This window comes from Chamaea fasciata, unplaced genomic scaffold (genome assembly GCF_029207755.1).
Source record: "Chamaea fasciata isolate MVZ Bird 193981 ecotype frontalis unplaced genomic scaffold, bChaFas1.0.hap1 SCAF_3, whole genome shotgun sequence".
NCBI lineage: Eukaryota > Metazoa > Chordata > Aves > Passeriformes > Sylviidae > Chamaea > Chamaea fasciata.
In genome coordinates this window covers 40225951-40253583 of record NW_027094088.1, presented here as the reverse complement: position 1 = coordinate 40253583, position 27633 = coordinate 40225951, and the positions used below count along the sequence as shown (strand labels likewise).

The 27633-nt window shown below is 41.2% G+C and overlaps 1 protein-coding gene and 1 long non-coding RNA gene across 19 annotated transcripts in view; one reads left to right on the top strand and one right to left on the bottom strand.

The window, feature by feature from the left end:
* Nucleotides 1–20277, bottom strand: part of AFDN (afadin, adherens junction formation factor) — a 114877-nt gene extending 94600 nt beyond the window's left edge. For 8 of the 18 annotated variants that reach the window (XM_066178682.1, XM_066178683.1, XM_066178693.1 and 5 more), the window contains exon 1: nt 19766–20276. In XM_066178682.1, the coding sequence (XP_066034779.1) occupies nt 19766–19876 (111 nt within the window). In that variant the 5' untranslated portion in view covers nt 19877–20276. Of the gene's footprint in view, nt 1–19765 lie in introns of all 18 variants that reach the window. The other 10 variants (XM_066178679.1, XM_066178681.1, XM_066178680.1 and 7 more) reach the window with 3 other exon arrangements.
* A 2909-nt stretch (nt 20278–23186) lies between these two features.
* Nucleotides 23187–27305, top strand: LOC136287679 (uncharacterized). Its single transcript, XR_010720254.1, has 4 exons — nt 23187–23262; nt 25222–25277; nt 25372–25509; nt 27237–27305. It is a non-coding gene; the product is annotated as an uncharacterized lncRNA (long non-coding RNA).
* Nucleotides 27306–27633: the final 328 nt, after the last annotated feature.

The window sequence follows — 27633 nt, the reverse complement described above, 5'->3', positions numbered from 1 at the left end:
GAAATCATCTAGAAAAAAGTATGACGTGGCAGTAGCATAAAGACCAACTCCAGCGACTTTTTGTCAGAAGGAATTCAGTCAGAATCCACCATTAGTTTTTCAAACAATAGTCGAGATATACATACCCCAGTTCAAAAAGAAGTCTGACTTATTATTTTCTAATTGTTGATCATAACCTCTCAAATATTTTGGAGTTGAGTCTCTCATTAGAGTAAGTGTTCTGTGCAAGACTACTCATGTTTTATGAAAAATTATGATTCTCAAACAGTAGCAAGGCAGCTCTTTTCCCAGTCATAAACACCTATATATCATTACTTCTTTAAAATTATATAAGACACCTTAAATTATCATTTTGTTGCAATATAAGGTAATGCAGAAATCTGGCTTCACTTTTAGACATGATGAGGGGTTGAAAGGCAAGTATGGGATTGATTCAGTTGATCAAGTGCTCCAAATTTGAAGCAGTCAAGAATCACTTGCTCACTTTTCATTTTATCATCAGAACAAATCCAGTCTGGTAGGTCAGCAGCCAAGCTCATAGTGCCCCGTCATTTTGTATTGCCTTGCTCTTTGGTTCACCAGGGTTGCCACCGCCTGCTTGCAGGAGAGGGAGGAAGTTTCAGAGGGCCGGTCAGTCAGTTCATCAGCAGGGTGTGTGGAGTTGGGAGGAGATAGGAACAACAAAAAGACGACTGAAAAGCTGAGTACTTAATCACCACATAGGCATCCTTCACATTACCACTTTCTTCCTCACCCTTCCTATCCACCCTAGTCTGGAATAATTAACTTAAAAATAAACAATGCATTTCTGTATTTGTACATTGCTTAGTCTAGGCAGCAGCTTCATTCCTAAAACTGAGAGAGCAGATGATTACAGATCTTACAGAATACAATTCAATGGCTCCCTTCCAGAGTTTGTTCAACCAACATTCAGACTTCATGTTGTCATAACCAAGGCAGTCTCCCCCCACTCACTGCTATGAGTGTCTTCAGCTGAACAGATTCCAATTATGCAAGGAGTCTATCAGAAAGATATTTTTCTTGAGGAACTACAATTCTGATCTCTGAACAACTGGGGAAAACCAGTCCTGATCTAATGACTTCCCAGGATGCACACAAACCTTTTTAACTATGTTTTTTTGGAAGGAAATCCTAGAACAAGCATCTGCTCTTAGGGATTAACAGCCAAAGTAGTAGTTCACCTACTTAATGGCTAGCAAATTTGCATCAAAATAGATGCAAACATAACATGCAGAAAAGGTGACTTAAAGCTTCTTTAAACTTAGTATCAACATACACAATTTAATGCTGAGTTTCTGAGATTTTTCTTACTTGGTTTACTTCAGTTTAGAATTCCAATTATATTAATACTGGCCTAAGAACATTAGAAGAATTAACAGATTAATGCTTTCCAAGTTTTAAAATAGCAACATAAATTTTTACAATAAAAATACTCCTCTGAATTAACAAAGTAGTTACAAACATCTGTGGCCAGATGAGATTATAGTCGACTTTCAAACTAGTACTTCAGCATTTGTTCCATCAAAAATGCTACACTATCAGCAGAGCCTATTTTTCAGCATCACACAGAGACCCACATCACAATAGCAGAATTCAAAACAAAGAACATGAGGTTGACTATGAATAATTGAACTAGTCAACACACCATACTGCAAAAATACAGTTTTATACACTAACCATAATCAGGAGTGAAAGCAAATCTTTATTCCCAATAAACACTTATCAACAAAAATAATCCAGCACAACTCAATCACTGCAACTACCTATTCCAGTAACTAATACAGGTGTGTGATCTGGAGAAGGAAGAAGCATAGGAACAGAAAATGGGAGCAAAACGGTGCAATTTACACAACTTACAAACACTTCCTGTCCTGCAGCACTAGGACCTTACCCCATCTCCCCTGGGCAATCTATCACACAGAATTCATTGACAGAACATAGTTTGCTTAAGTCAAAGGGCACATAAAATGATCCTGAAACATTAAGGTATTTTCAGTCCTGAAGGTTGTGTAGGACAGGTAGAAGAAACCTATGCTCAACTTCAGGAAGAATCTAAGCATTTCAATATTCAAAGCTTTCAAATACATGCCTAAATGTTTTGCCAAAGGAAATTCTTCAAGGTGGGGGTTTAGGTGGGGTTTTTTTTACTTTGCTTTTTGTTTGAGGTTTTCAGCAGCTTTTCAGTTCAACAGAATTCAACAAGGGCAAAAGCAAAGTCCTGACACTGAAAGGCAAAATGTCTTGCAACAACACAGGCTTAAGAAACAACTGGCTGGGAAGAAGCTCTGCTAAAGAAAACCTGAGGATCTTGGGGGACAGCAAGCTGAAGATAATTCAGATGCATGCCCTGGTAGCAGTCATCATGCTTAGCTGCATTTACAGGAGGAATACAAGCTTTAGGTCAAGTTGAACAATTGTACTGCTCTACCCATCTCTCTGATCTTGGGCTGTCAGTACAGGAAGGACAGAAATAAACTGAATTCAGCAGAGCTACAGAATGATCAGGAGGCTGAAGAACCATCTCAGGAGGTGAGACAGAAGGAACTGCATTTCTTGCTCCTGGAGAAGAGCTGGCTTTGGGGAGACCTACAAAGCAGCCCACAGGATCTGCGAAGAGGCCATGAAAACAATGCAGCAATGATCAACAGGGCATGGTGGGAGGACAAGAAACACTAGACATAAGTTGAAACAAAAGCAGCCTTTCAACTGACTATACAGAAAAGCTTTTTCACCACTAGGACAGCCAAGGCAGTGAAGGAGGGTGCCCTGAGTTACTGCAGTTACTGGTCCTTAGATCTTTTTCAACACCTTATGAGAAAAGCTCTCAGGGGCACCAGGACTGACCTTGCTTCAAGCAGGAGGTTGGACAAGAAATCTCCTGAGGTCTATTCCAAATCAAAGTATGCTAGGATCATATTTAAACATATGTGGAGGACAGGCTAATTTACTAAGACTGTTCAGCTACAGAAAACACTAATTGTTAGAGCAGCCAGCCAGGCAGATACCCTTAATTTAGACAAGATGACCTCCAGCCAACAGGAGAGCTCCCAATACCGAGATGTCCCACATGTGTATCTTAAGAAGGGCCATGACAAATGGAGGGATGAAAAAAACTAGATGAAGTAGTTTAAGTGGCAGTATAACATTTGTATGTTTCTCTTCAGGTACAAGCCCAACTAGTAGACATTAGAGACAGTAAAGCCTATATAAGTGGTTCTACTACACATAAGAAGAGTAATTAATAATGCAATGCAATCCATCACAATTGGAAATAAACTGAAATGGGTATATACACCATGGAACCATCTAAGATTACAGGATAATTCAGGGAGAAAAGAACTTCAGGAGTTTGCAATCCAACCTCCTGGTGAAAGAAAGGTCCTCTCTGAGGTCTTATCAGGCTCTTTGGCAGCGTTATCCAGCCGGCTCTTAGGAATCTCCATGGACAAAAACTGCACAACCTCCCTGTGCAACCCGTTCCACTACTTGACTATTCACTGGCATCTGCGAAGTTTTCTTTTGCAGAACACTTTTGTAGTTAGTGAACTGCATAATGATTTCACTTTTAATACAGACAAAATGAACTGTACACCTGAAATAGTAGTTCTTTTAACACAGAAGTTCATTCTTCAAGAAAGATTATACAACCAAAAAACAATGAAAGATCAGAAAACTCAAGAAATTTAAGGCAAAAACTCAGAAGTGGCTTTGGAAAAAAGAAAATTCAATATTCCCCAGCCTCCCTACATCCTCAAACCAGTGAGATTTTCCACAGGTTCTACATGTTACTTTTGAAAGCAGTTCAGCCCTGATGCTCCAGACAAGCATCTGAGCTGGAACAAGGGAAGTGATTCACTACCATCAATAAGTCTTTGTTGCTACCCTATGGTTGCCATAGGGTATGTGAGGCACAGGAAGGCAGGAGTGGGTGGAAATAATAATATTAATATTAATAATCACAAGTTAACCATAGCAAACAGCTTGATTTTGAGAACACCACAAAGCAACAGAACATCAGAAGAAAACAAACCAAGAAAGCAGGAACAAAAGGAAAGTGCGGTAGACCAAAATAAGAGATCAAGAGAGGAATTATCAGAGGGCTGGAGCACCTCTCCTATGACAACAGCTGAGACGTTGGGGTTGTTCAGCCTGGAAAACTGAAGACTTCAGGGAAGCATTTTTCTAGCAGCCTTAGAGTACCTAAATGGGGCTATGAGAAATGTGAAGAGGGATTTTTAACATTGGCATGTATTGTACACGACTAAGGGGAATGATTTTAAACTGAAAAAGAGTAGATCAGTTACTATGAAGAAATTCTTTACTGTGAGGTTGCCCAGAAAGGTCGTGGATGTCCCATCCTTGGAAGAGTTCAAGGCCAGCAAACACAACATCTTTTCCCCTAAGCCAAATTTTCAGACATTCTTCTGAATGACAAAGAAGAGAAAGTATCATTTCCTCTCTAAGGATGTAGGTGTCCATTTTGTAAGCTGTTGTCTTTGGACCAATCCATACTAATAAACTTAGATGGATTAATTTGCAAGATCAAAGTCAGAAATGGTAGTTCCAGTATCCATTCATTTTTCAGCTATGATCAAGAACTACTGAACTTAGACATGACATTACTCGCTGTCCCACACACTACCCCCTCTACATCATCAGTAAGGTTTACAAAAATAAGCACCTAAAATTTTCATGTTTATTTCAAAAAGAAAGTCATCTCAAGGAGCAGATTTTGACAATAATTTTACAATAATTAAGCCCAGATCAGATGAATTTTTATTAAAGCAGTGCAATCTTTTTTTGTTTGTTTAAGTAAAATCTGTTCACTATTTAAATTTCAGTCCTCTGGAATATACTTCAGCTTTACGAAAGAACTGCTTGAAATGCTTTTCATTTTGAAAATACAATCTAATTCTTTCAATATATTGAAGTAAATTTTACACTGCAATTTTATACTTGCAACTGAAGTTTTTTTGTAATACGCCTCAGACATACAAAAAACCATACCTTTTTATTCGTATAGAATATTATTACATAATTTTTTTTCTTAATACAGAATAAGAAAGTGAGAAGTATTTCCCATGTCAGGACAGTAACTTTGCTCAAGGGAGTCTACTCATAAAAATGCTCATTTCACCTTCAAACAGCACATTTGGTTACCCAAGAGCTATGTTTTAAGAGGTGCTATCAGCTCTATTTTACAGATTTCTTCTAGAAGAAAACAATTTACTGGTTCTATCACGTAGCACTGGTTAACAAAACTGGTCTCTACAGCTCTGTTAATCAGGAGTTACCTGAAGAAAGTGTTTGCCAGTGTGCTGTGCATGAACTCTTACTTCTACCAAGTCCTGCACTTCTGCCCAGTAGTTAGTTTTGCAGCCCCATTGGCTGCAAACAAAACAAACATGGTCTGTATGTTTAGTTAACTTCACTGAAATTCCCACCTTTCATCTCTACATTGCAAGAAACTACCAGAAAATTAAATGGTTGCTTACTTTCAGGCATTTTCTTGCCCTAAAACAGAATTCTATCAAATACCCTTAATTTCATCCTTATCAAGGGACTGTCATTTGAGTGGCACACAGCAAGGCCAAGTTACAATGCAAACATTAATGCAGATGATTAACCGTGAACAGGACTATTTCGAGTTTAAACAGGCTCAGATTACAAAAGCATTCAGTAACTTGGTTTGGCTTACTCAGATATTAAAACATAGTTAATGAAGGCATAAATGATACTACTGTAGAAGACTTCAAGTACACTCTGACTCACAATGAAACAATTTAGGCTTTAACTAACTGCTGGTATTAGCCAAACAATCTCTGCAGCAAATCAGAATTAACACAACTGAAAAGTTACAGCAAAGAGATCTATCCTCTCATTAGTGAGGGAGAGTGACACAAGAATATGAGAAGATGACCCAAAACAAAAATTCTGTCAGGAAGCAAAGATAGCAGCATGCAGAAGTGGAAAGGAATTTACAAATCTAAGGAGTCTCTAGCTTCTTTTCCTTTTAATTAACAACCAATAACGTCTCCCAGTGTAGTATGTATGCTAACTAGAGCATGTGTTTCTCTACTACTGAGGACAGGAAACTTTTCCAGACTTATTCCTACAAATATTTTCTATTTGTATAGAAACAAAAACAAAGGAAACAAAACCCCAAACCCCAAACAAAAACGCATGAACATTTTATATACTCTTAGTTAACACCATATCATTTATTCTGTGAATTTTTTTATTACTCTCCATAGTGAGACACAAACTTTCCTTATGATTAGGTACTTAGAGTAACTCATTCAAGAATATTTAATTTTTATAATTATTATTACAAAGCATTTGGGGATTTTGAATTTCTTTGTAGTCAGTATTCACTTCAAAAATCTTAATAAACCATATATGCTTGCCTTAATTAACAGCTTACAAGATGTTAGAATACCAGAAAGTCACACACGTGAAAAAAGGAAATTGTTGGGGAAAAAGTTAGGGCTATTCAGCCTAGACTCTTCAGCCAGGAAGAGAAGGTTGTGCAGAAATCTCAAGCAGCCTTCCAATATCTGAAGGGGGCCTACAGGGAAGCCGGAAAAGGAGACTGTCAGGAACTCCAGTGATGGGACAAGAAGTGATGGGTACAAAGAAAGAGGGGAAAGATGAGGTATTAAGAAGTTCTTTACTGTGAGGATGATGAGGCACTAGAACAGGTTTCCAAGGGAGGCTGTGGATGCCCCAAACCCGGCAGTGCTCATGACTGGATAAGCCCTGGAGCAATCTGGTCTCCTTGGAGGCGAGACCCTGCCCATGGAGGCGGGGCTGCAACCTGGTGATCCTTAAGGTCCATCCCAACTCCGTGGCAGTTTGATTCATCCAATTTGGAACTTAAGTTACCTGTTCACTGAAATGAGGCAGTCTCATGTACATTTGACACAGCAGTATTTCTGGAGCCAACAAACAAAACCCCAAACATGAAAATTATTCAAGTTTTCTATGAAGATACCTAACACTCTTTGTACTGTATACAGTTCCCCTACAGAGAAAAGGGGCATTCATTTTTTGCTATCCCAAACAACTCACTTAAGATTTAAACCAGAGGTGGTGTGCAACGGTGCTGGTAGATGACACACTGAAGTGTGATTAACTCCCTTCCTCCTATGTTTTATGAGGTGAAATCTCAAACTAGGATAACCTAGTAATTGCATACATTTATAAAAATCTGTCTGCTGTTTCTGGCTCTGTAGTAACTAAATTTACAAGTTTTCAACACATTACTTCATGTATCTGCATTACTTTTCCCACCCCACTGTCCTGGAAACATTATAACAAAATGAGAATGTTAGATGGCTTTTACAAACCAAGACAATTTAAGATGATATAGCTACTCACAAGTACAAGCTAAGCATGATTTAAATAAATTTCATCTTAGAATCACAGAATGGCTTGAGTTGCAAGGGACCTTAAAGAACATCTAGTCCCAACCCTCAATTTCCCTAATAGCAACAACTTGGAGAAGCACTCTAAGGGAAATAAAATCAAATCAAGTAATAGAACTCAGTTCCAAACGTACTTGAATGACCATTGCCCACTTTGAAGAATTAGACTCAAAATTGCTCATTACATGAGCAAAATGTATCATAAACATTCTACCTACAGAACTGGTTTAGATAGATAGTTAACGTAAGGAAAAGTCAGACAGCCACATTGTTTTGTACTGGCATATTCAAGGACAAAAGCTCAGTAATTAAAGAAAAAAGTGTCCTTGCATCTAGCAAGTAACCAGCTTTTCCCAAAAACAAATGCAGTAAGCTTTAGCAAAACCCGAACTTGTTGAAGTTTTTTATTCTTTTTACCTAGATTTCCTGTACATAAATATATAAAGAATTTTTAAAAAATAAACTAAGCACCAATTTTAAAATGCTGTCAATGTTTAATGATGTTTAAGACAGACAGACATTGGGGTGGAGAATAAGGCAGAGAAAGGGCTGGCCAAAGCTCCTGAAAGCCACAGTAAAAAGCAGCATACAGATTTAACTGCTACCATGTACTTGTGGCTGCTGTAAAAGTCAATATGGTGAACACCACAGAGCTGGAAGAGAATCAAAGATGGGCAGTTCTGCGTGGCAGAAGACAGAACCCCAGGACAGCAATCAGACAGCAGCAATGGCAGAAGAGGGTCAACATTGCCCCCACTTCCTTTCTGTGCCTCTCAAGCGCTGAGAGGTGGGTGAAGAACGCTGTGTGTGTACCCGTGAAAGTGATCATCCTCTCTTACAGTTGCTGAGGTGGAAATAGCTTCAGATTATTCACACATCCATCAGCCACGACAAAGAACACTGCCATTCAACATTTCACTTCATAAATTAAGCATATCAAGGTATCATAAATGTGCTGGTATCTCACTCAGTTTGCAGGTTTCTACTACTACTGATAGCATCATGATATTGCCACAGGAGATAGCTGACCCTAGGAAAAGGGCATGTCTATGAAGGATCAGAGAAATTGTCCTGACCCCTCTGTGACATTAAGAAACATCCTGTACATCCTCAGGATTTGGGTAAATTAAGCTCTACATGCTCTGAGTACCATCCTTACTACCTCTGAGGTGGTTAGGAAGGATTTTTTTCCCCTTGGTGCAAGATTTCCTTCTCAGCAGCTAAGGAATTCAAGTATAAGCTTAGTCCAGGAAACTCAGTCTGTTTCTACCTAGCAGACACCCAGAAGAGATGACACGAGCCAAAATCCTACTAAAAGGAATCCTCTCCAAAATAAGGGAAAAGTATCTATGGTTATAACAGTATAGCAAGCAAAAAAACCCACTCCCTTAGAAGAAAACCCGGATAGGTGTCACAGCCACCATCAGCACATAGACTAGGTGGTTATAAACAGGTCCAACTGCAAGGCCACTCCAAACTCCAAAGTCCACACGGCAGGTGTAGAGGATTTAATGGCTGATCTGTAACCTCACGGGAAACTCCTGACAGAGGCAGATAATCAGAAGGCTGCTCTCTGAAGCCAGGATGAACACATTTGAAGGCTGCACTAATTGGCAGTTTTTCCCTGAAAGTAGAAGATTGGAGTGCGTGGTTTAAGGTTGTGGATGTGAGATGTTTGGTGCAGAGTGCGTGTGGGAGGAAATGAGGGAGAAAAGGTCTCAACACAGGTAGGTTTACTGAGGGAGCCAGATTAGTGCATTTATAATTATATACATGGATATTTATGAGCATCCATACACACAGGAATGTTCAAAGACCTGGAGACAAATGTGGAACATTGAAGATAAGACAGGCACTTAAGTAAGTGCTGAGTTTCAAAAGGTTTTTGCAAACCACCTGTATCAGAACGTTGTCCAACACTTGAGCTCCAGTACATGACTTTCTCACATTGGTCCAATGCTACCCCATTTTTGTGCTGCTACTTGACACTTATCACTTAAAAATTAATGAAGACTTTGAAAAGGCAAAGTTTTCAAATTTGTTTAATCTCTCAAAAATTTGATGCACCAATCCTTAGATTTTAAGCTCAAACTTGAGAAAGCAAATTGTGAAGCAGATGTAGTTGCAGGTAAGAAAGCAAATCATGAAACAAAAGTATTCTGGATCTTGTAGTAGACCACAATTTATTTTCAACAATAAGAATTAGTAACGCCTTCAGAACTTCTAATACTCAAGATACTGAGCCAATATCAGAATGTTAGGAGATACTGTTGATTATTGCTTCAGAAAATTCTACCAGAAATTTGAACACTGTAAAATTCCAACACTCTAATTTCATCACAGATCCCGCCTTACAGGTCACTTTTAGTCAAAAGCTACAGGCAGGCAGAAATCTGAAGGTAATAAAGAACAAGGTGTTTTACTGTAAGTCCTGACAAAGGCTCCAGGAAAGAGCCAAATCCTCTCTTCATTCCCTTCTCTTTTTTCCCTATTAAATGGCTAGAACACCCGAGCCATACTGCAAACCCAGCTCATATATTGAAAACTTCCCAGAACTGCAATAATGTCACCATTCTGGGCTGGTTAGGTCTTTGGGTGCTGATAGATGGCTTTGGTGAATATACCAGCAGTCAGTGCATAAAATTACTTTTTAGTTCTCTCTCTCTCTTTTTTTTTTTTTTTTTTTTTTTTTTTTTTTTTTTTTTTTTTGGGTCTACATATCAATCCTTATCTGTCTGAAAACAGTTTGCTATAGGCATAACAAGTGAATTTATTGAAATAGTCCTTGCTGCACTATGGCAACAAGAACAACTCACATGAAATACTAGATACAGTTTCAGTACTGCTGGAGACTTTATCAAAAGTATTACAATACATCTCACACAAAACAAAGAAGGGCCTTGTTAGAGCATTTCACTGATTTTTAAAGAAGGAAACAGTTGTTTGGCCTTTTGTTTTTTTAAAGGCTTCAAAGGCTAAAGAATTAGAACACAAAATGCAGGAATCTTAAGTAATTCCAGTTTCTTCATTATACAGCAAACACTAGACCTAACAGGCAAATCCAACAAAATCAATTAGCAGGATTGAGCAATGGTATTTTTCATTAGTAAACACTGTCTTTCCATCACATTTTTCCAATTATTCTCCTTTTCCAGATATGAAAAAAAAACTATCCTCATCTTTCAACAGCCAGAACACATCCAGTGAGTGCTAAAGAAGCCTTAAAACTTTCATTCTGTCTCCACTGAAAGTGAGTAGCAGCCATGTGCAGTAAAGCTGGAAATCACTTTAAGTGGGAATCACTTGAAGTGGAAACAACTTCCCACGTTTCCCAATAAAAGGCGCAGCATTCTACGAGAAGTGTGCAACGCTTGGGTATGATCCCAATGCAGAAAATATTCTCAAACTCTGCATGGAAGGTGAATGCAAACCAGATTCCTCAATATAAAAGAAGTGATCTTATGAAAACCATTTCAGCAATGCAAGCTTTCTAAAACACAACCTGGTTCCATTTTGTTTGTTTCCACATGGACATTTTCCCATCCAGGAGGACACCGTATCATAGTCAGCACTGTCCTGATGTTTTTTTCAATTAAGACCATGACATTTTTATTTTTTTTTTACTAAAATTGAGAACGATAACAAAATGTTTAAAGGGCCCTTTTCAATTTCAAGCTGATGTACTGCTCAAAGTAGAGCACCTCCTGGAGAGCAGAGGGAATGAGACCTTTCCTTGTTTTAGACAGTGGGGAAGGATTTCTTTGTCCTTTGAACTCTTGCCCAACCGCAGGCTATCCACCAGCCCCTCATTTTCATTAAGAAGTGAGATTCTGATCTTCCACTGGGTTTTGTAAGCAATACAATCTATGTAAAAGCAAAATGTAAATATATGTAAAAGCATGACATTCAGCAAATTGTCTCTCTTGCCTCTAAGAAAACAGAGGAGTGTGGACTGACAAGGCAAGTCACCTAACAAAGAGAAAGCTCTACTAAACACATCATGGAGTGCTTGAAAAGTCTTTACACTGAAATCTTAGTTCACAGATACTGCTCTGAGCAGCATACTTTGTTGGTCAAATAAATAGTTGCCAGACAACTCCTTCACTTTTTCACGCTGTAGAAGGTGCTCTCACAACAAAGCAGAGCCAGATATTGAGCCATGCCCTGGGACACGATTCACCAGGTCATCAAGAAACTATCATCTATTACTTGGTAGTGAGTTTTTGTGAGAGCTTCCATATTCCGGAGTTCTAGTTACAAGAGTGCAAATTATCAAAGTAGTAAGAAAAACACTGACCAAATAAAAAACCCCACCCTGCAGCCATTGTTTCAGTCTGCCATCACTCTGTAGCAACTAGTACTGTAGTGCATGAAACCCATGCCAAAATACTTACCCAAGAGTTGACCTGGCACTAGAAGTCATAGCCAAACATACTCAATTTCCAGTTTCATAACAAACCAGACGGTTTTCTAATGTTCTTGAAAAGAATCACTATAGTAACTCTTATTTCTTAAAGTTAAATCTATTTTATACTCTTGGAATACAGAAGTAAAATTAGAAATTGACTTATAATTATTCTTAAGATATACCAAGCACCACCTAATAAAAGCTTAAAATTTCAAAACTGATGATGTGTAATTTCTGCTCTTCACTGAAAGAGGAGACATGAACAAACTTATAGGAGCGTACACAGTTCTATCAGTACAATCGAACTCTAACAGACTCTTCTATTAATATGATGAAATTCAAAGACAAATTACAAACACATGTAACCAAGTAAAATTTACATTTACATTTAAGTGCAAATATGCATTTAAAACTAACACCCTATACTGATCTTCTAGATGACAACCCTAGTACAGGACTTTTTCCAGTTCTTCCAGGATTCTAACTCAAAAGAAATTTCCCAAAGTAATGAGTAATCTACAACAAAATTCTGCAAGACAGACCAGGGCAATAAAGAGCACAGTGCACAGAGAAATAAAGCAAGCAGTCTCTAGACACAAGATGTCTTCATAGGAGACAGGAATGACCAAGAATCAGAGGAATGGCTCCCTAGCAAGAGTATCTGTGCTGGAAGATGATCTGAAGAGGAGCTGTCTAACTTACAGGTGAGCACACAAGGGAAGAAGGCAGGTCTAGAAAATGTAATTAAATATAGAACAATCAGCTGATAACCTTGAGGGCAATGCCCATAACAGAAGATGACCATTATCCTGAAGCATTACACAAAACGCACCTAACATGAGAAAACATTAGTCAGGTAGAATAAGGAGGTAGAAAAAAAATAGGTAACTGCTGGGTGAAAAAAAAAAAAAAAAAGAACACTGGACTTCTGTCAAAGCAGATGTTTTCAGTCTTACTAACTAAACAGTAGCAAAAAGGCAGAATTGCAATTCAATCACTGAAGGCAATCAATCACATGGAAAACTTATCCCTACACTGAAAGAAGTTATAACGTTATACATCTTCATTATGCAAAAGCTCACGGGGCACAATACAGCCCAGGAAGACAATTTGACTGCTACTGCTAGGTCTGAACTACTACAGAGTTTTATCTCTGTTGACTCAAGTTTTCATCTTAGATTATCAAGCTTCCACACAGGGACAGTCACAGAAAAGCAGTAATTTTTACTTTCAATTAAAGACCTGAGGGAAAGGGGGAATCTCTGCAAGAAGTTTAAGAACAGTTATGAGCCAAGTCATGCATGCATCCAGAAAAACTATCCATTACCTCTGGTTTATATCTACCTAAAAACCTTAAGAGCAGAAATTAACAGGTTTTAGCTATTTCACAAGATGAAATGAGCATCACTCAATTTTTATTTTACATGTAAATGTTCTTCTTAGCCAAAAATCTTGAAAAATCAACAACTACCTAAACAGTGCTTTACTCAAATACACTTGAGGAGAGACTTCCATTAACGTGAAGTTCACTTTGAAAGACAGAGAAACACTTCACTACGTATCTGTAGTATCTGCTAAACTAGATTTCTCTTAAGTTTATCACAACATTTAGTTTACTAATGCACACTGTAATTCCCAACTCCACCTTCATCAGAACCACTGGTCAAAACAAGAAGTTATTTTCTTTATGCATGTTCTAAATTTTGCACAGATACAATTTATTTCCCTTCATCTATAACAAAGCAACTACTCCAACAGATATTGACACAAAGATAAAGGCAAGAGTGGTTTCTTATCATCTACAGCCTTACCACAAACACCAGTTCAGTTCAACTTTTATCCCTTTCCAGCTAAGTTTTAGTTTTTGTTACTCCCTTTAGATGACAAAAGTACCCAGACACAAGAGCAGAATTTCATTAATTATAAAGCTAGGTTTCCCTCACAAAAATCATAAAAATATGTTGCTCCATTCATCTTGGTTTAACCTCTCTCAAAGAGAAATGGTTTGACAGAAAAAACACACTTGCACAAAGCAAATCCCTTACATGTCCAGAGGACTAGGGGGGTTTTCAGCTGAAAAGTAATGCTTGTCAATGGCATTTTAGGCAGGGAACAGATTCACACATCAGGAGGCAATTCTTAAAAGCCAGTATGTCTGAATTGTATGGACCTAATTAGACATTAGCTCAAGAAATAACATATATAAGGAATATTAAAAACAAAGTCTAAAACTTCTTCCTAGAATTATTTTCATTACATTATGTTGTCTGTAGACTGTGATCAAAATCTTAATTCAAACTTATAATTGGGATTCTCTAGAAAGCACTAAGACTTCATTTGTAATGACTATTCACTTTGAGTCAGTTAAACTGGTCTCCAAGTAATCCTTTTGATGCCCGTGAGCAGGCCTGCATCCCTGCCTTCTTTTCTTCAACCATTTTAATGCAGAACTAGAGCTCAATGGACTCAGTAAAGTGCAATTAGCAATCCCAAACCTCTAACTAATGCCTCAGTGTTTTTATCTCCTCTTGAACTGTGCCTGCTTAGTGGTAGCAATTATTGAGAAATTTTCTGTTCACTAAAAAGCACAGGCATCAGTCCTCAGGATTCCAATCACCTTTCCAGACTGACAAAATACTAAACATTTGTTGCAAAGAAAGTTTACTTTTCATACCATAGGTTTGGCAAACTTCACAGGACACTGTTTTCAGATGTATTACCAGCTTCTTGAGATCTATACAGTATGAAGAGCTGCACTTGCTAAAACTACTGAAAGTGGTGGAATCCAACTGGTGGAGATGGCACAAGCATTTCTACCACTTAGATGGTGTTTCCTCAGCTCCAGACTTGCACTGCCACCACCAGTATCACCCATACCACAATAGGTTACCAATTTTAAAAACAGGTCTTAAAAAAGCCTCAGAGGCAGATTCTTAAAAGGGTGAGATCTTTTTATGGGTGAGTGAGTAACCATGCAGATAAACAGCAGGGGGGTTAAAACCCAAAAATTCCCATTTCTTATTGCTTTAATTAGATTTAAATAACAAGCCTGCATTAACTACCACTATAACCTTATGTCATATACCACTCTTCTCTGTCATGCCTAATGAACCAGAATCAGATCTGAACCCAAAAAGTGAAGAAAAAAATTCTACCAGCCCTAAAATATCCTGCCACACAGTGTACTGTGCAACATTTTCTGTTAATAGATTGCTTACTTGTATTTAAAGCCAAAGAAAACAATATCAAACATACTGAATAGACCAAACGTAAGTAATGCAACACATGGGAAGTCAATATTTAAAAAAGCCAAAACAAAGCAACATGGAAAATAAAAGCCCCACCCACATTCTGAAGGGTTATTTCTAATACCTTGTTGCTAACACTATGTAAGTTTCTTCAGACAAAAAATAATCAAACAGCCATGAAGACTTTTGAAATTCCTTTTTTTTAAATGGGGGCCACTTTAAAGTCAAACTCTCAGGACTTATCCTCAGCATGTTATTTCTCTAAGCTTTTCAATTAGACCTTTCTACTTTTGCTAACACAGAGGTCTATTAGTCTAGAACAACATTTTCCATCAGAAAACAAAACTACAACAGATCAATGCTTCTGACAACAATCCCTCAGCCCTCAGGCAATTGTTATTAAAAAAACTCACTTGTTCTAAAAAAGTGTCTTGTCTCAAAAGAATTAAATGCAATTTACATTTCTAGCCCACAAACCATGTTTAGAAAAAACACAACACTTCTTTTCCTCTCATATACAGCTATGGAGGCATACATTAAAGATGAAACCTTATTTTGTCATCAACAATAATCGTAACACCCAGTTCAGACATGGCATCTTATCAGATGCATTCAGTGATAAATGCACAGTCTACAGCACCCCTCCATCCCTTCCTCTCACCCAAAGCATCCATGTAACAATCAACTCCACTGAGTACTCCAATTAAAGGAGGAGGTTAAAAAAGCTAAACTGTATAAATGCAAATCACTTCCTATCTACAAGTTTCCAAACAACTCTATGCACTTATTACAAAATCATCCATTCAAACTTTTTCTTGAAAACTTTGGGTCCTGTAAGCCCAAGACTTAAATCAAGATCAAACCATCATTTTATCTCCTACTGCAAAAGGTCTGAGTCTTTTCTAAGTCCCTTTACTGTGTTTCTATGCCTGAACAAAAAGAAAAAAAATTTAAAAAAAAAAAGGAAAAAGCATCCACAAAACTTGGTAATACTTGGAACAAGGGAAAGGGAAAACAACTGAAGGAAAGAGTTAACATTCTGCTCCATTTTGAATCTGTTCATTTATCTACAAACAAAAACATGATTCACCCCACCTTTCCCCAAAAAGTCCAGTATTTTTTTCAGACTTCCCGAAGAGAGTAGCTGCCTTATAGGCTGAAGTAGGCACATTAAAGCTTAACCAAGTTTAAATGCTGACCAGTATCACAGATACCTTTAGGAAAGGTCTGTACCCAGCAGCACTCCTGAAACATCACCATATAAACCTCTGCTAGTAAATGCAGTTTTGGTTTTGTTCATTTACAAGCTTCTCAAGCCACAGAGCTTCTCTGATCTACTCTCTGAATAAAAAGAATTTTAAAATTTCAGAGAAAAATAATGCAAATGAACAGATCTCTCAGAACAGCAACAATGTTTCAAATAGGTAAACACCTAATAAATTTAAAAGTACCACTTTGCTCTCAAGTATGAGTCCACAAATTACTTCAATGAAAGCAAGTGGAGATACCAAAGCCTCACTCCACCCAAGAAGTCTTCAGCTTTCCTAACAAGTGATACAGAGAGAGGAATGCGCAGCTTTAAGCATGCAGTAGAGAAGTTTTCATTTCTGTTTTGCTGGGGGAAAGCAGCTCTGAATGACTTAGTTAACTCTTAGAGTCAAAGAGAAGTTAAAGAGAAAGTCAGTAACAGAACTCAATATGCCCTGTCCAAGGCTCTTGCTCTTCAATGTCTTGCACACCTCAACAATTTGTTCCTGAAGTGGCACAAGAGGCAAGTAAACAAGCAGATCTCTAATCCCTTAGAACTAGTCTACTCAATAAAATATTAACAGGAATTCAAACAGATTAATTTCAGGAACCACTTCTCTGAAAAAAAAAAAAAAAACAACCAAAAAACCCACCCATTTGAACTACTTTCAAAATACTGCCCAACCTTCAAAATAAAGTCCCATGTTACACACTGCAGTGAAGTGAAGAGGATCTAATGGAGTTGGAACAACTGTATCTCACCAAAGAATGAGACCTTTCAAACTAATACCACGGTACATCAGTAGGTCACATGTGGATGCCTTTCATGTCACTGCATAATCTATGTCAGAATTCCAGTCAATTTACATTAGATTTCACTTTTCCTTTGCTTTACCGAAAACATAAATCTCTCTGAACCCCATCATTAGGCCTGCAATTACCTCCTCTGGAAAATCCTTCTCTCTGACATAGGAAAGTCAGGAGACAAATCACTTAAACCAGGTTATTTTCATTGAGGAAATGCCTGAAGAATCACTACAAGGCATCAACTCTACTGATACATCCAACCAGCAGCTCCTGGATGACAGCCTGCAGTCTGGGCTACAAAGTTCACCCAGCAGGCCAACAACTGTGTCTGGGCAGCTTAAAATGATCCAGTCTGACCCAGTTCAGGCACACACACAGCCAAAAGTCACATCCAAGTTACCGCATCTTCCCAGATGCCACACTTGCTGCAGTCTCTAAAACAAGCAAGATGTGCCTTATGGTCAGGCTGAGCCTGGAAAAACAGGGAAACAACAGAGGATTGTCAGTTCTCAAGCAGTCTAGTAAAAGGGCTTTCATTGAAACTAATAAACAGTACAAATAGGAATCACACCACCATCTGGGTAGAAAATATTGCCAAGTTTGTGCCAGCTCAGGGTAAGAGTGAAAATAAATGTGAACATTCAAAAGTGTAATTACCTGGAAGGAAAATAGACTTTATCTATAAAATTGTTACCTGCTGCCCAGTTTGTGCAAACACACCTGCAGCCTTATCAAATGCTTTCAGAACCAGTGGGCTAAAGAGCTCAGACATTCAAGGATATTCTGCATGCACTTTATTTTTTTATATTCAGTAGTTCAACTGAAATGTCATCACTGACAGTGGTGAGTATGCTCTTATACAGGCTCAGAGCCTTAACTGCAGAAGTGTGGAGGGAATGCAAGTAAAATTATTTTTCCTTTCAATAATAACTACAATGAAGCTGGTGACTTTTGTGCAAACTCTAGTTAACTATGATAATAAATACACACGGATGACCTAAAGAAAGTATGATTTGTTAAACTACTTACTAACAAAACCACAGGAGCACAGTCTGCCATAAACACGAAGAAGACAGGCTGGAGTTAGAATGTACTGGGAATGGACAAATACATTAATATGACAAAAAGTTCAGTCACAGTCAGTTAGCACACAACCTGCAATTCCAAAAAGACTGTGCTGTGTTCTAGAACACAGTCATGAAGGCTTCTTGACACTGGCTTCAGCCCACTTTTTTGAGACAGTGACTGTCAACCAACACTGACACTGTTAAAACCTAAGCGATGCAATCAAGGAACTAATTATGATAAATCTTGCAAGATGTAGGGAACAATCACAGAAAACCGTCATCTATGTGTTCAAGAAACTGTCTGCAATGAGCAGAACTGAAAATACCCGAAGGTGTCGTAGCGCCTAATCTTAGAACTGCTTTCAACACTTTTTCGTGGCTCTGCTAGCAGTCAGCACCTGAGTACAGATACAGGAGCCAGCTCCAAGACCAAGCCAACGCGATCCTCAGAGGCTTCTGTTAATAAACAACCAGGGCCAGGCCAAGAGCAAGTGTGAATTTCCTCCTTTTCCCCGGGAACACGCACATGATCAGCCTCCACCCTCCAAGCAGGGAGCCCGCTGTCACACACAAACAGGGCTGGAACCTGCCCTCCCCCTACCCCCCCTTCGCCGCTTTCAAACCAGACGCGCAGCACGAACCAGCCAAAGGGAACATGACAAGGGGCAGCGGGAGGGTGTGGTTTGCCTACTACATTTTTTTTTTTAAATAAAGGACAAAACCCACCCTCTCTCTCGGCCATCAGAAACACCCACTTTTCATTAGGCAGAAATTGCCCGCTGTGTTTTTCCAGTACGACGTATGAACTCGGGTCTAGGGACCTGCTCGGGGTATTGACTTTAGGCGGCGGGCTGGCAGCCTGCAGGCTTGGAGAGCCAAGGCGCTCCGTCCGTCACGCCCTGGGAAAGCCACTCCGGGGATTGCACCAGCAGCCCCGAGAGCCGCCCCACTTTAAGCAGCAGGTTGCTTTGTAACAGGCGCTTTCTGCACAAAGACGAATATTTAAAGAAACAAACAAGCCAGCAACAAAAAAAAGCGCCCGGGATTATCAATCCTCCTCCACCAGCCGCCTTGTCGGTACTGGTAAAGTCACAGACGGACAAAAAAAAAAAGCCCACGGGAGGTACCCGGTGTCGGGCTCGGGACGGTGGCAGCTCCGCTATCGTCGCCCTTGCCCGCCTCCTTTCGCCACCTCCATCTCCCAGCGGGTTTCGCCCCTGCCTCGGAGCCGTCTGTCCCGCAGGGTCAGGCCAGCATGTGCCTGCGGGAGGGAAGAGAGGGAGGAGGGGAGGGCTCCGGCCCTTCGCTCCCTTCCTCTCCCCGGCCGCTGCAACCTGCCTTCACCCGGGCACGGCGAGGGGCCCGACCCTCGCTCCGCGCCGAGAAAGGGAACCCGGCCAGCGCAGGGGAGCCCGTGCCCGCGCCCCCGGCTGGGGCGGGGGGCGGCGCGGGGGCCCGGCTGCCGCGGGGCGCGGCCTGGCCCGGGCGCGGCGTCTCACCGGGCCGGCCGGGCGGGAGGCCCTCGCCGGGGTCGCTCACCTCGGTGGGGTCGCTGATCTCGAACAGGTCCAGCCGGTTCGCGTTCCAGTGGTTGATGATGTCGGCGAGTTTGCGCCGCTCCTCCTCCCGGCTGCCGCCGCCGCCCGACATCCTCGCCGAGCCCGCCGCCGCCGCCGGGGAGCCGAGCCGGGGCCGGGGCCAGGCCCTCTCAGCCGAGCCCCGGACGGAGCGGGGGGTCCCTCAGTCCCGGCCGGGGAGGGGAGGGACCGGCTCTCCCCGCGGCCACTGCCGGCTCGGGCGCCGCGGAAACGCCCCGGGATCGTGCCGCCGACAGCGATCGGCCCCGGCGGACAGCGGGGAAGGAGAGAAAGAGAAGGGGGAAGGGCGGGCAGGGGCGGGGAGGAAGAGGAAGGATGCCCCGAGTCGGCAGTGGCCGCCGTACCTCCCGGCTCGGCAGCGCCTGTGGCCGCTCGCCTGCCCTGAGCCGAGCGAAGCCGCCGCTGCCGCCGCCTTTCTCCGCCCCGGGATCGCCCTCCCCTCGCTCTCTCCCTCACACACCGGCCGTGCGCGCCCCCGCCCGGCCGCCCGCCCTCCTCCTCCCCTTCCCGGGCGTGTGCGCGCCTGCGCGCGCTCCCGGCGGCCGTCGCCTCCGCCGGCGCGCGCCTCCGGAGGGTGCCCTCCGTGCCCGCCTTCCCCTGCCGCTCCCTCCGGCCTGGGCAGGCGGCCGGGGCCCGGCGGTGGCCGGGGCGGGGCGAGGCGCGGCCAGGTGCAGCGGGAGTCCCGGTACGGCGGCCGAGGACAGGCGGCGGCGGGGGCAGCGCGGCCCGGCGGGGAGCGCGATGCCGGCTGGAGGCCCCGCGGGAGAAGCGGCGGGAGCCTCGGGTGCCGCCTTAGCGCGACGCCCGCGGTCGGGCTGTGGCACCAACAAAGAGCCGCCGCGGCCGCGGGAACAAAGACCCTGCGGGCGGATCCCGGCGCGGCCCCGCCGCGGCTTTCCCCGCACTGAGGCGGGCGGGAATGTCGCTGCCCGGCCCCCGCTGCCCGCGGGCGGAGGTCACCGCGCACGGCCCGGGGGGTGGCTCCGGGTCAAGGCCGCCCCCTCGCCCCGCGGCCCCAGGGTCGCCGCGGTGCCTCGGCGTCTCCCGGCACAGCCGAGGGAGCCACGCTCCGCTGCTGCTCGGTCTCTGCTGCGCTTGATAATGGTTATGGAGTGCTTTGGGAGTGCCGCGTGAAAGGAATTGTCTAAAAAGGCTGTATTGACAGAAATTTCCACAGCTTGAGATGAACCTGATAAGAAGTTAAAGCATCAGATACGTTTTAATGGATTTTAGACACGTCGTTTTTCTGTGGTTTCTCAGAAAACGTGTCAGTTGCCCTAAGAGGCATCGCCCATTGTGTAGACGTTGGAATTCAGTCCAGCTCTGGGGGTTTGGCTTTGTTTCTTAACCCGCAGAAAAAGTAATAGTGGAAGATGATCCTGATAATTCAGCAGTCGTATTTGTTGTGCGTTGGGCATCCTCTGAAATTCAGTACTTGTACAATCCTGTTGGAACTGGGTTGCCCAAGTGTGTATCTTTTTTGGTTTCTTCGAGTGGTTAAAAAGGGGGAAATACTGTTTCCTTTTAGCATACCTGGCAATATATTTCAGGTTCCTCTTTGCTGAGGGAGCTCAGAGGAGTGAGTTCTGCTGATGAAGTTTTGATTTGGCTGGGTTATTTAAAGGAGATTCCTTAGAGGCCTTGTCTACATTAAGCAATTAAATTATTGTTTTTATCCAGTAGCACAGCACCTGTATAACTACCAGAAGTTCTGGTTTTACAGGTGAAGGTCAGTTATACTTTTGCCCTACATATGTAACTGTGCCATATTCAGGCTTTCCAGTTCCAAGGACAGAAGGGGTTCCATTCCTTGGGTCCAAGACTTTGGGAGGTGTTGAAAGCCTGTCTGAGAGCCTTGGAGAACTTAGGGGGGGGGGAGGCACACACACAAAACCTCAAGTTCTTGTAGTGCCATCCTTCTAAAGCAATACTGTATTCCTTTTAGATGTAAAGTGTAGAGAAAAGGAAAAAATCAAACATAACTCTTCTTACATAAAAGGAGGAGAGAAAATAGGTTGATTTTTTTTTTCCAAATCCAGAGCATGCTACCAGATAACATTGGCTGTTTTGCAATGCCTGCCAGCAACCATGTAAAATCTGTGATGTGATAGCTCACCACCCAAGGCATATATCTGTGTGCTCTGTCACAGATGACATTTGCAGAATGTTATGCTGGTTTCTATGCTTGGTTCTGTCTGCATATTGGTGAAATGGGTTGGTTCAGTCCACAGGGTGAGAAACACTGGCTGTATTGCTTCAGGATTAGAAAGGAGACTTAGGTACAAAGTGTGCACAGATCAACCTTTTGCTGTTTCAAACATAGATAGAAGTGTTTTTCCTGTGGAAAAGAGGTGGTTTCTCTGGGAAGACTGGCTACTGAAAGTGGTTGATTTAGTGTTGCTGGCATGCCTGGGTTTTCAAATGCCAGGGAGCACTAGGAATGAAATTATCACTGTGCTGGACCCACATGGTATATATAATCAGCTGAGAATTTACTTATTTCTATTTTAGCTGTGTCTAGTCAGCGTTCTAAACCATAGCTAGACTCCAGCCTGGATACAAACAAATCCCTCAAACGGAGCAGAATTGGAGCAGGCTAATAATGTTTAGATGTCACTTCTCAGAAATCCCAAGTGACTACAATGTGTACTTATTTCTGTGTAGCAGGAGCAATGGGAATACTTCTGGTGGTCAGATATCAACAGCAACTGTGCTGCTGATTAATTCTGCCTTGAGCTGGTCAGCGCTGAAGCAGCATTGGAAGAAACCAGGCCTATTTGTACCTGTTGAACAAGCTGTTGCCATCAACAGTCAAATGACAACATCTTTACTACAGAATCAGGATTTAAGAAAAATACTAGTGTAGACAAAAATGTCAATGTCTGAGTGAACCAGCAGGACCAGCATACAGAGACTGTACTGTGGAAGATAAAACATAAGCCCTGATTTCCTTGGAAAAGAAAGTGTGCAGGAAACAAAAGCATGAAATTACAGTGTACCAGCTAGTTTACAGTGGAAAATGTGCTGTTTCATTTGCAATCCCTATTTATTTTCATAGGGCCATTGCAATGAGAAGTAAAACAGCTGCTGTAAAGCCTGGAGAGTGACATGATTTCTGTGAACAGTTGTAAAAAAAATTAGATATATTTATGAATGGAAAGCATTATATGTATAAAATGCATTATAAACAGGATTATGTCTTTGACTATCATCAAGGCATCTTCCATGTAAGTTAATGCATAAAGTTACTTGAAGCCATTAAATTAAATTTACCTTTTTATTCTTTGTGAGATTTTTATCGTTTACACAGTGAGAAGACAATCCTATTTGAGGAGTTTCAAATTCAGGCTATCATTCCTGCAGGTACTTCCACTGAAGCTGGTGGCAGAGTTAGATTTAAATTTTTAGAAGATCACACACTAGATAAAAAATAATAGGGTAAGTGAAGCAAAAGAATGGGAAACAAAACCTGCTTCCCTTGCAAGTGGTGGTATTCTTTTTTTAAATTTCTTTTCTTGCTGAACAGTGTTCTTTTTCAAGGTGCTAAAGATAACTAAGTTACTGTAAGCCATTATTCTGATTGTTTGTTCAGCACTCAATATATAATATGCATTTTACAGAACAAATAAGATAAATGCCCTTCCTTGTAGAGCCTGCAAGCTAAATTTTGTCACAGGTGAAAGCACCAACTAGAAGAGAAAACCATGTAGAAGAAACATAGATATACAAGGAAGCCTTTACAATCCTCTTCATTCTCTGGACATCACAAAGTCACAAGTGCCCATGTGATTACCTGCCACAAGGGTTTGTCTGCTGTCTGTGCAGCTCCTCTCATTAATCACATTGGCATGTGTCAGTCCCTGCGGGATCTGATGGTTATGAGCAACAGCCACGTACAGGATCCCTTTATTTCTGCTCCCTGGCTAGTGCAGTCCATACAAACAGTTGTCTTGCATAGGGAAGGTTTGCATGAAGGTAGGGTCATGCTCAGCTGGTCTCCTGGCTGCTCGCCAGCTGCCCATATGGTTGCCAGAATGCAGCATTAATTTTCCAAGGCAGCATGCATCTGATGTATAGTGCCACGCTGTGTAAGTCAGCAAACTACTGAAAGCTATAAATTCATATGTAAGGCTGAAATTATTAAAGTAACTCTTCTCATGGCTTCCCAAGTGTGCATGTGTTTTGAGAGCAGAGGTTCCAGAGCTGTAACTTTGCATAATGCAGTGCAAAACTTTATGTTAGAGCAACATTAACAAACCTGGGTCATCAAACTGCAGTCTCCACATAGATGACACACCCACTGAGGAAAATAAATTATCCAGAATAAGGATTGCAGCTTTGGACACTATAAGTACACATAAATCAGGGAGAGTAAAGAAGTTTTTTTAATGCACCATTATCTCACCTACAAGAATTGCACACACTTGTACATCAAAGTATCTATTTCATACCCAAACTGGTATATGTAGTATATACAGGCTACATGAGCAAATTCCCGTTACATGAAAAATCTTTACTATGTATTTAGTTCCTGTTTTCTTACTGTTTTAAGGCAGAAGCCTATATTTAATAACCTTGACCTCTTTGAAATACAAGTAAGAGGGGAAAACAGAGGAAGTGTGGCAAGTTATGTAATTGCGTTTTGGAAATCTTTAGGTTTTTCAGTTCAATTATCCTCGCTCTATTTTTAAGGAGGGGGAACCACAGAACTGTATAAAATGACAGCTATCTCAATAAATGTATCTTAATTTTTGGTTCATGTGTGGATGAATTACAAAAACTGTCAAGAAACTTCCCTTAAGGAAGCTGCTTCACTTTTATTATGTATAAATCTTTCAAAGTAATTTATTGGTCAACACTTCCAGCATCAAAACCTCTGGAGTTATATTTGTACTAATAAAAGAGGCAGTGTAATGACCTTTCTCTAGCCCTACAGCCAACTGACCTAGCCTGACCACCTTCATGGTTTAAAATTGTTTAAGCTCTAAAACATAGTAGCAGCATGCATATTGCCTGCTGGAGTTGTCGCTGGCGCATGCTCTTTCCCAGGAGTTGTCTATGTGCTATCCATTTCACAGCCAGACATTGCTAACCACTTAACTACAGATAGTTGGGCATGAAGGAGTGGATCTGGAAGCTGAAATGGCCCAGGGCATGCTATAGCAGTAGAGAAAGAGCCTGGAAGCTCTTGTGCATCTGGCTTCAAAGCAGAGGGTCCTCTGCCGGATGGGGTGCTCAGGCATACCTGTGTTTGTAGGTTCAGAGCACAGACAGCCTTTGTACTGTCTTTACTGAACTGTGCTGTGATCCATATTCAACAAGGTGGATGGGAGTCAGACTGTCTTGTAGCACATGGGCATTCGGGTTGACTTCAGCAGGATGTGTGTTTGTCCTCAGGTGAACAGCTCCTGGAAATCAGAAGCACATGGAAGAGAGTCGGGTCCCAGTAAGAGGTTAGCACTCAGTGTTATCCTAATACTGCAATATCTGCTGGATTCATTTTCAGATAAATACTGAATGTTTTTCTTGAAAACTCTTTACATCCAGGGCGTGCTTTTTTCAAAGCAGAAGTATAGAGGAATTTAATGATTGGAATACACATTTGGTGATCAGATGATATCTCCTGGCCTTATCCAATATTATATTAAATGAAATCAGTTAAAGCGAAGTTCAGAGCTACTGCAGGTATGAAAAAAGCTTTCTGATAGTTTTTGGTTTTTTACAGATCTCTACTTTAAAGTGTTTTCTTGTCAACTGCTGTGTTGTGAAAGAAGATGAGAAAATGGCTGCCATAAGAAATAGAGTCTATGTAAAATTCTCAAGTGGACCGTGTAAATAAACTGACATATCATGTCTCCAGAAATTTAGTTAATCTCTCTGTGATATACAGTATTTTTTTTTTTAATAGTAAAGATTCTTAGGTAGAAGTTACACATTTCTTTTAAGCTGAGGGTAGTCCTCCAACCAGCAGTCCAGACTAGGCTATTAGTTACAACAATGTGTTAATCTTTTCAGGGCTCTTTGAGCAAGATGTAGTGGGTGTTTGGTCATGTAATTAACCTCCTGCCATTGGCCTCACATTCTCTCCACCCTGCAATTACTTGACTGAAAAAATAACACCTTTCAAAGCATACATGTATAGAAAATTAAAAGAGTATTAATTTTAATCTTCCTTCACACTCACACGATAACTATAACTCCTGTGTACATTTCATTTATTAGCAGAAGTCATTTCGCCACATCTGAGCAGCTTTTGTTAGAAAAGTTTGATTTTGGAGCAAACTGGGTCAGCATGCTCTTGGCTCTTGGCATTTTTGTTTTTACTTCACCTTTTTAGAACAAGTCCAAAAGTACCAAAAGGATTTTCATGTAGAACTATCCAGTGAGCTGAAAATGTAATGGATGTTCTATGGTCCAGCAGCTGCTGTTTTTTTAACACATATAATATGCGTGAGTTCTGTATGTGGAGAGCTTCAACCTTAAAGCAAATACTTCAGGAAGCTTGTAAGTGAAAATATTAATGTAAACCCGTGAAACGAAACAAAAAAAAAAAAAAGTCAGTCTTCTCCTCTACAAGTTTTCCATAGTAATGCTTCAGCATTTTTGAGGTCTACATCCTGAACAAGTATGGAATAGAAGTGGAGTTTGTATGTACAAATGAAAAGTAACAAAAAGCACCAGGGAGCTCCTGTGTAGAAACGTGGAGTGGGATTTATATTAGCTAACCTAAATTGTCTAGAAGTTACAAGAGGGTAACTGTAGGCTCCTGTATAGGTAATGCAGACAGCAATTGACACCCATCTTGTGACAGGACTAAACCATAATTTTAGAAGGCTACAGAGAAGTAAGATGAATCCTCCTTTGAGGGTAATTCTGCTATCCCCCATCTTCCTTAGAGCTTTAGTCTGTTGATTTTGGCATAGGCTTTGTCTCCAAGCCATGTATTGCTTGAGCAAATTATGCTATTTTTCTGTCAGGTATGGTACAACTATACTGGTCATCTCATTTACATGAAGATGAGTCTCTCCATCTGTGTTGGACCAAATGTCTCAAACTCAATGAAGAAGCTGGGTTTCAATTTACAGGTGTCACAGCTCAGCCCTGCCCTCCTGGGTAAAGAAGGAAATAGCCATGGGGGGGCATATTAAGAAGTAGATATGCATTGCAGAAATAGAGCTACCTGGGCTACATTTTAAAGCATGTCCTTTTCAGATGGCTAAACTTATCCAGCTGAAATTCTTTTCTGTCTCACCTCCTAGACAGCTCTCTGTGATGTCTGTGCTCAATACCGCATCTGCCAGCACAGGAATACTCGATAATTACGCTTGGAAATAGTGGAGCCTTAACTTTCCTCTGTGAGATCAACCTTTAATACCAGGTTGTGCTTTGTTTTTATTGCTTTTTTTTTTCAGTCAGATGCCTGCACCTTTATCCCATGCCACTCCTTTATTGTGGGAAGACAGCCAGCCAAAATCACAAAGGTATTTCCTTCACAAAGGTACTTCCTTCACACCTTTCTAATTCACCGCAGTTGTGAAGCTTGTCAAGTACTAACATATGGATAATGCACTTGCTGTGGTGTGACCTCTGTTTGCTATGTTAACCACAAACCTCACGTTTTTACCCTGTTTTCCACATCTCTCCCGTTTCTGTTTGGTTATTATATTCCTTTATATGTTACAGTGTTTCAGTATGTGCTGGGATTTGCGTATTGGTTTGAGGCAGAGACCAATTTTTTGTGCACATGTACAGCAGTTAGCACAGCTCAAAATAGCAGGGGAAGGTTGCATCTCCATGTGATTAATATTA